This window comes from Lactuca virosa, chromosome 2, assembly GCF_052849685.1.
Source record: "Lactuca virosa cultivar CGN04683 chromosome 2, Lactuca_virosa_CGN04683_v6, whole genome shotgun sequence".
In the NCBI taxonomy this organism is placed as follows: domain Eukaryota; kingdom Viridiplantae; phylum Streptophyta; class Magnoliopsida; order Asterales; family Asteraceae; genus Lactuca; species Lactuca virosa.
Window position 1 is genome coordinate 170468893 of NC_136427.1, and position 9472 is coordinate 170478364.

At 33.8% G+C, this 9472-nt stretch overlaps 1 protein-coding gene across 1 annotated transcript; it reads left to right on the top strand.

Annotated features, from left to right (window-relative positions):
* Positions 1–6249: 6249 nt before the first annotated feature.
* Positions 6250–9158, top strand: LOC145156607 (uncharacterized). Its single transcript, XM_079075903.1, has 6 exons — positions 6250–6358; positions 6674–6778; positions 6873–7001; positions 8288–8372; positions 8776–8893; positions 8969–9158. The coding sequence occupies exons 1-6, from the start codon at positions 6344–6346 to the stop codon at positions 9024–9026; spliced, it is 510 nt and encodes a 169-aa protein (XP_078932029.1). The 5' UTR covers positions 6250–6343; the 3' UTR covers positions 9027–9158.
* Positions 9159–9472: the final 314 nt, after the last annotated feature.

A 9472-nucleotide genomic window follows, 5' to 3' on the forward strand; every position in this document is an offset into this window, starting at 1 on the left:
ATAGGACAGACTAATTGGACCATTAAGAAAGGAGTAACGACGTGAATCTGGCGGGTGATTCGGTGAGGGTGTGAGGGCATGATAGAGGAAAAAACAAAGAATTAGAGAAATAAAAATCATGAGTGTTGAGTGAGAAACTAGGATACAAACTATGGAGGGTGAATTTCTTAGATTGTAGAGGGTGTAATGTTTTCTTCTCTCCTCTCTTTTTACGTCCTCTATCACATCCATCTTTCCCTTTGTGTTGTCTCTCCATACAACAGCCCTTCTGGATTTCTTCCATTTTTTTCTCTATATCTCTCTCTTTCTCTCTGTTGTGTATATTAACAATTGAATCGGTTGTATGTTAGAAAAGAAATCGGACGTTGTTGAATCTAGATGGAGACATGGACTGGGCTGAAAAGGTGTAGTGTTGTATATACCTAGTCAATCGATGATAGAATAAGATGAAGTTTTGTGGCGGGAAAAATAATGTATTCTCGCCTTCAAGAAGAAAACATAAGTTAAAAGGGAAAGAATGATAAATTAAATAATTCATAAAGGTCTAGAAAAAAAAATTATAAACATTTATATTGAGAGGGTATTTTTGTGCCTTAGTAATTTCATTTATAGATAATTCACCTTATTTATGAAATTATTTTTATTTTTATGTTGTTAATTTTGCCTATTTATTAGTATCTAGAGTGTTCGTGCTTCGCGGCGGCATCTACAGTATCTCAATTAACGCATTGTACTTTCAAAAGACAATACACCTAATAAGAAAAAACTCTTTTCACGAGTGATTGCTAATGTTACGGCTCCTCTTCTTATCGGTCAACCATTCCGCCTTCCTACGTGTGTTCACGAAAATCACACTTTGAGTGATTGCAAATTTCTCGTAGAGATCACATACAAATTCAATGACCCATTACTTAATAAAAGAAAAAGATTAACAATTGCTTAACAAATAACAATATCACGAAGAAAAGTATCAAATAAGCATAAAAATGAAGAACTAGGAATCATAAACATAAGCTAAATAACAAACATACATGAATCCTTCAAAACTCAAAAATATTAATAGGTTTTAGCCGAAGTCAACCAAATGAAGTACTTAACCACTCATGGCAACAAAACAATAATAAAAAAATATGTCTAAATATTAAAGATAAAGAGAATTCAAGAATAATATAATGAATGCGTAATATAATAACCAATTAAACCGTTGCTTCAAAAACCACCGAGTAACATTTGATTGATTGAAACCATATGTAATCAAAGTTAAATTTACAAAACTGCGGAAACAAACATCTTCGATGCGTATGTACAATCCCGCCGAACTCTACATCTCAACAAATGAAAACTTATTAGAAAAACATGTGTGGCCTACTAATTAGTTTTTTGTTTTTTACAATGCGTAAGAGTCCCAAATCTTATGGGAATAAGGTTGATCATTTATGGTCCTCAAGGAAACAAATATAAATATTGTAAGTTGATTGAGTAATTGCTTTGTTTTACTCATGGATTAATATTTGTTTATGATTCCCTACTTTTATTTTCCGTCTTAACAAACTCATGACATTTTTTTTGTAGCAATCCTTTGACAAGATTTTCCCTGCATTCTTTTAGGAAAGAATCGGATTGGTATATTGGTATGTTTTTTGTTAGGCTTCCACTTTCAGTGGTGTCCAGTGTAGCTTCTCACTTCTATTTATTTTTTCTTATTTTTTTTCAATATATTTGTTGTAACTTTATTTTTTCCAATTTATATTTTGGTTTAGTTATTCAATATTGCATCCTACTTCTATTTTCTTTCCAGTAGAGTAGATAGTAGTGTCCACAGTTGGTTTAGTTTTTCAATATATTTGGCCTATTTTTATTGATGTACCATCCTAGTTTTCTTTTCAGCCCGATAAGTGGCTACAGACATGGAATCTTATGAACCTCATGGTCATCGTTTTATTGCAGTAAAGGTCTCAAGGAAAGTTGGTAGATGGAAATTTGAAAAGGCACCAAAAAGGCATAAAAAGATAGAGGCTGCTAGCATTGATTATGAGTGCTGATAAGTTTTAAGAATCTGATATGTCCTTGTGTTTTTGTGATTACCAAAATTATATTTGAATCTGATAAACATTTGGGGAGTGATGTACCTGCACTTAGGATGATGGTGTTTAAGGACTAAGACCATCTCCAACTCATCTCTATTTTTTTCCCTCATAAATGGAGTAAAAAATGGAGTAAACGGTGTTTCATCTCCAACCCTACTCCATTTTCTACTCTATTTTTTACCCCAAAAAGTATATTCCTAGAATATTCAATTTTTATAACTTATATATATTGTCAAATACACCCCTCTACTAATTAAACTCTATATTTATGATTAATTAATATAAATTAGTATATAACATGATATTATAAATATTAAATATTGCATTTAAATTATAATTAGTAAAAAAATAAACTAGAAATATATAAAATAAAAATTAGAGGGACTAAAATTGACAGCCAAAATTCACCTCCATTTTTGGAGATATGAATAGTATTCCCCCATATATGAGGGAATACTATTCATATCTCCAAAAATGGTGGTGAAAATAGGGTAGGGTTAGAGAAGAATGGGGAAGAAATGGGGTGAAAAATGGAGTTTGGGGATGGGTTGGAGATGCCCTAAAGGTTGTAATGTATGTATTTTTTATACTCTTGTTTTTATATAAAAAGTCATTTTTCATTTGCAATTATTTACTTAAATGTTGAAGGACTAAGGGTTGCAACAAACCTAGCTTGTTGCAAAAATGGGTTATTTTAGCATTTAGTAGTAATGATGAATGAGAATTATGAGAGTGATAATCACACAAAAGTGCTCCTGTTTGTAGTAGTAAATCATAAGCAAAGTGCATTGGGATTACAAATTTTATAAAAAATACTAAAAGTTTTAAGAGTAAATTACACGATTCGTCCCTCGTCCAAGTGTCAAATTGCTCGTTTAGTCCCTATTTTCAAAAATTAACTCGGATCATCCTTGTAATGTTTGTTTCTCACTCGGACGGTCCCTTACGAACATAAAATGACTATTTTACCATTTCTCTTTCTTTTTTGATATATTTTTGATTTGTTTGTTATTAAAAATTTAAAAGAAAAATAAAAAAATAAAGAAAAACAAAAAAGGACCCACCAATACAAACACTCATCAGAAACACCGTCGACTACCCTTTCTTCTTATCTCAGAAACACCGTCGACTACCCTTTCTTCTTATCTCAGAAACACCATCGGACCACAGTGCAACACTGTTGGACCACCGCGCAACACCACCGCCTCTTTTTATCTCAGAAACACCGTCGACTACCCTTTCTTCCCTCGTTCTTCTTCCCGGTTAGTCCTTAAGCCACCACCGTCGAACACCTGTAGAAACCACCAGGTGGAGCAGAGGAACACAAACACACATTTTTTGTGTTTACTGATGCAATATAGATAAAGAGAGAGCAAGAGAGACGAAGATAGAGCCACCATCGCTACCCTGCCATTGTCACCTGTTCGCAAATCCAGACTCCAGGTGGTGGTTGTCGGAGGTGGCTTCATCCTTTTCACCTAAATTCATCTTCACTAATGTACAATCCAACGTATCCGGTGGTAACCCAATAGATCTGGTGGAGATGGACGGCTATTACATGTGGTTTCAACAGATCCATTACTGATGAGATCCAAACCCTAGCCGACGGAGATGGCGTCGTCAATGTGACGAAACCCTAGTGTACAAAGGCTTGGAGGCGACGATTACTTGCAGATCTGAGGCGATGTTTAGTGACGATACAGGTGAAGGAGGTCGGAGGTGGTATCGTCGACGTTTTGGGGTGAAGGAGGCAGGAAAGGAAGGCCGACGACGTCGTTGGTTGGCTAGGGTTTTGGATTCCTGTCGGAAGTGGGTGAGAAAGAGGGGAACAGCGCCAGATGGTGTCTTTATTGGCTGCGGAACAACGGTGATGTGGTGGTGGTGGAGCACCGGCGGTGATGTAGTGGTGGTGAAGCACCGACGGTGATGTAGTGGTGGTGGAGCACCAGCGGTGATGCAGGTGGGTGGTGGGGTGGTGGTTCATGAAAGAAAAGAAGAAGAAGAAGGATATAAGAAGGTGGGGCCCAATTATTTAATGATTTCTTTAAAATTATAATTAATAATAATAACAATCTAAAAATAAATAAAAAATAAAAGAATAAGGGCAAAATAGACATTTTAAGTCTGGTAAGTGATTTAAGGGACGAAACGTGCAATTTTTAACGATATAAGGGACGGTCCGAGTTAATTTTTGAAAATAGGGACTAAACGAGCAATTTGACACTTGAACGAGGGACGAATAATCAGAAAAGGATCCGGTTGTATTCTAAAGAACTGGGCTACATGAACAAACAAAAGTGATTCTCTTTACCATGAAAGGACCCGATTTTGTTTATAAGAACCGGGAAGGCCTGGTTATAAAACCGGGTTTTATTACTATTTTCATATATGACTCGCCCATAAGAAACCGGGTTCTGACCATTTCTTTTCCTTGAATTGAAATCTCCATTTCGATCCTAATCGAATCGGTTAAATTCTTTTCTCACATTAAGTGACATAGCTGTCACTAATACTAACTTTAGGTTGGCATGTTTAATTACTTCTTATTTCTTTCAAGTTATCCCTTTAATTCTCAAGGTCTTATAGAGTTCTTTCCTCTCATGCTCTTACGCAACACTTATTTTCTTGATCTCCATAATCTTAATCGTCCCTTATTAGGATTTAGTACCACCAAAACTTAAGGAGATCTCCTTAAGTTTTGGTGGTACTAAATCCTAATAAGGGACGATTAAGATTATGGAGATCAAGAAAATAAGTGTTGCGTAAGAGCATGAGAGGAAAGAACTCTATAAGACCTTGAGAATTAAAGGGATAACTTGAAAGAAATAAGAAGTAATTAAACATGCCAACCTGAAGTTAGTATTAGTGACAGCTATGTCACTTAATGTGAGAAAAGAATTTAACCGATTCGATTAGGATCGAAATGGAGATTTCAATTCAAGGAAAAGAAATGGTCAAAATATTTATGTCGTGAAATTAAAAGATAGGATTGAAGAAATGGTCATGAAAACAGGAAGAAGACGAGTTGTTGGTCTTGTTAGCAATCGATATATATTCGTTTGTAGAATGGTCTGTAAAAGATCGTAATGTGAATGTTGAGCCCTAAGTCCAAAGCGCTCACAGTAGGCACCTACGCTAAAGGTAAAATAACAAGCCAAGAGATTTAAGGTATGAATCGAACGAGCGACAAGCACAACATGTAGGAATACATGTTATGCAAATTGAAAGAATGACTTCCTTGTGGAAGGTATGATCTTAAGATAAGATAAGTTGATCATCATTCCTATGAAAGGATTGGTGAAGAGAATGTAAGGATTATAGTTAAAGACGACAGTACATAGTGGACATACAAGGGGGTTAAAGCCCAAAGTACTCATAAGATAAAAGTATGATTAATAGAATGGAAGCTGGACATAAAGTCTAAGAAGGAAATGAATAAGTGTAAATGTTTTAAATAACAGATAAGCCTGATAAAGTAAGAACTGAAGTAGAGATACCTTGACACTCATTATGGAGAAGTTTAAGAAAAGAATTTAATTATCTAAGTATAGATGCAAGGAAGATAGTAAACTATATAATTATAACAAGATAACCGACCTAGGATCATCTTTGATTGGGAATCTAAGAAATTATTTTAGGTGGTGAAAATTGTAACGACTGGAAATTGTTGCTTCTTAAGCCAACGATTAACATAAAAAGTAAAGGTTACTAGTGAATTATTATAAAAAGAAAGTTGTAGTTCTTCTGGGAAGATTCTGTGGATATAAAGTTCGTCAAATCATAATTTGTGTGAGAAAGTTATGGCCGTTCATAAAGTAAGCTGCTATTCGAGAGAAAGTCAGAAAATCGAAAAACCGCAAAGCGCCTTTTAAACGCCTTTTTCGCATCTGACACATCATCATGCCATTCCAGCAATGGTAAACGTGTGATCCGAAGAAAGCCGGTTAACCGGTCAGAATGCAAGAAATTAAAATTATTATGACTTAAATGTAATAGAAAAAAATACGGTGTCAAAATCACAAAAAAATGAAAAGCTAATAACTTTGTGTCATTTTCCCAATTTTTATTGGTATTTTTTCTGACTTTTTATTATTAATATTTTTTTACCTAGAGAAGGGCAATAAATACAACATATAATCAGTCGTGAAAATAAAAGTGGTATAAAATATTAGTTTTTAGGGTTTCGGCTCTAAGGGTAGCGATATCTCATTGCTTGCTTTCTCGATTTTACAGCACAAGATCATCAAAGACTCTCGATGTCTTATTTTAATGTATTTATCTCTCTATTCTGTGCTGCTTTTCATTGTTTCAGTTCTTAGTTAAAACCTAATCCTGCTTGATTCCATTAAGTCTTTTTTTTTTAAATACCCAGAGCAAATTCCCGATTAACAGCCATGGCGGATTGTGTTTCTTCCTGTTTTTAAGAGTATCCATGGCAGCTTGCTCAAACCTTTATTTTCTATATTCTTCAATTTATTAACATATGACACTGGCTTTAAGCACATCATTCACATCAATGGTTGATAGTTTCACAATAGCAGTATGCTATTTTCCCTAGGGCTAACTTCTTTCTGATGATTCTGCAGAGTTTCCATTATGGGGAAGAAGTTAGAGTGGTAGGAGGAGAATATGAGGGGGCAGAAGGAATTTTTCTAAAACCTATGTTTGAAATTTGGAAAGCAGAGAGAAAAGTAAGTGTCCCTATCATAATACATTCTTGATCTCCTTCATTTTCTACAATTAGGAGAAGAAAACAACATTTTAAAAACCTGTGAATCTTTGCAGATAATCATTGTGGAACCGCACTTTGTGGATGGTTACAACAACACACCCATGACACCTCCTATAAGCGAGACCACCACTCTTACTCGGTCTCCACCTCTTGCGTCTTCCATGAGCACAACTGGGGAAAATGTAAGTGTAAATCATTAAACCAAGTACATTTTTCCTTTTTAAGGCATCAAAATGTGTAAATAAAACTCTAAAATAACATTCATGATTAAAATTATATTAGAAGTAAAATACTTACACGGTAATATTTGCCAGAAGCTCTTCAAATTAGGCAAGAAGAACTACACAACAATGAAAAACGAACTAAAACCTGAAAATGCTCATATCTATACATTTACACCAATTGCAAAAATCGAAATCCCTGATTTCATAAATTTGAAAGTATGATGCTATAGATAACAACCGATGAAAATACATTTCTATTTCTTGCTGAAATTGATAGCTTTATGAAAGATGATGTTGTACAAGTAAAATATTAAGAGTGTGATACTATAATAAAAAACCAATTAAAGTATGTTGCTATTTCTTTTCTTTTTTTGGCATATCTAATAAGTAAATTATAAAGGTCGCAAAAAAACAACCAATAAAGATTCTTTAAAATGTAAACATGGTACTAATTTTAAGTGATACCATTTATGCGCGACTTTAAATCCTCTACACTTGTCCAAACTCCAAAGCTTGGGGGCACTTGTGAGAATCATCCCACTTAATTCTTGTATTACCTACATAAGTTCAATTAGGGGTGAGCATTTTGACCGGATCGGACCGGTTTTGCAGAAATTGGTGGACCTTCGACTGAACTTGTTGAGGATTGAGGCTTACCAGGTGGTCCAAGTCCGGTTTCCGGTCTTGGATGTAATGGTGAGCATTTGGGCCAGATCAGATCGGGTCTAATCTTGGACCAGACCTATTTTGCAGAAATTTGTGGAGCTTGGACCGGACATGTTGAGGTTTATGAGGTCCGATTCCCGGTCTGGGGTCCAAATGCTTGCCCCTAAGGTCAACGAGTATCAATAAATTTTTTGAAAAATAAGAAAGAGTGAAATACATTGATCAGAGAAATGAGAATTTGTTAAATAAGTTTAATCTTGCATACCTTACTTCCTTCTTTCTTGGTACAAATGCTTGACTTTTCCATGTTGGCTTATTAAGAGTACAAAATAAATAAGCAACAAAAAAGTAGATATAACATGTCACTTATGCCATAAATGCTCATATTGAAGTGTTTACACCAATTGCATAAATCCAAAATCCTTATTTCACAAACTTGAAAGTATGATGCTATAGTAACCAAATGAATGAAAGTACATTGCTTTTTTTTTTTTTTTTTTTTTTTGTAATTGATAGTTTTATGAAAGTACAATGATGTAATACAATCCTGATTTACATTCTACCTGTGATTCTTGCAGATAGTAAATGTGGAATCACACTTTTTGGCTGGTAACAACACCACTATTGAAGCTTCTCCTGCTATGTCGACACCTCGTGCGATATGTATGTTGGGTTTTCACTTTTTTTTCTTATCACTGTCAATGATACGTTTTGGTTAAACATTTCACAAATATTCTAATCTAAAAAAAAGGAAAGCAATTAATATCCTACAAAAGAAAGTTAAGAGGCCACATTAAAATAAAGGAGAATTTTGTGTATGCTTTTATTAAACATCAAAAATATCATGTTTATAAATCTAAATATAAAATATAATCTATACCTTTTGTAGTTGAAGCATTTTTAACATATTTTACAATTAATTGTTTTTAACAATTGATTACTATAGATATCTAAATAATTAAATCCTATTCAAGTAATTATGCACTCTCGTCACTTCTATTTTCATCATTGAATCTTGAAAGAGGTAAAGATCAAAATATTTCTTTTAATAGAATTAAACTAACAGATAAGTCTAAAAGAAGGCACAAGTATCGGCGATGTGGTAAGTACATACACCTTGAAAAACCATGCAAGAATCTCGCACCTCAAGGTTCGGATCTAAGTAAAACGTCCACCTCTAAAAGGTTACTCATCTTTTCCATTTCCTTTGTTTTATTTCATAAAAATGATATCAATGCTAATAATAATATGTATTTCAGGGGACGTCGAAAGAATAGAAAATCTCGTGTTACCCGGGCAGTATTAGGCTCTATGTGAAAGAAGTTCTTGCAAATAATTGGTCCCTTTTATATGTTTTTTGTTCGTTATGCTATTTTTCTTTGAAAGACAATGTCCATTGATTGTGTTTTGTGTGGTTTTTCTTTATCATCGAATACGAGAACTTTGGTTTGACTCTTTCTTAAAGAAAGATTTTGATTTTTACCTCTTCCAAGCTTTAAGGATGAAAATAGAAGCGATGAGAGTGCGAAATTGTTTTAATAGAAATTAACTATTTAGTTATTTATAGTTTTTAGCTTATTAAAGATTCATCAAAATAGTAATTTTGGTCAATATGATATTATGAAAGTTCATGAAGGATATAAACTTATATTTATCAATGGGGTATAATAGTTAATTGTTAAAAATGAGAATTTAAAATCATAATAAAATACTAAAAAGGAAAGATTTAGGCACATATTTTGAAAAGTATATGAAAGGTTAAA

Bases quoted from the DNA above. Each gene is read 5' to 3' on its own strand.
- LOC145156607 (XM_079075903.1), top strand. The intron at 8,373-8,775 runs GTATGTTGGGTT...TTAAACTAACAG, and splicing joins GTCGACACCTCGTGCGATAT to ATAAGTCTAAAAGAAGGCAC. The intron at 8,894-8,968 runs GTTACTCATCTT...TATGTATTTCAG, and splicing joins AAAACGTCCACCTCTAAAAG to GGGACGTCGAAAGAATAGAA.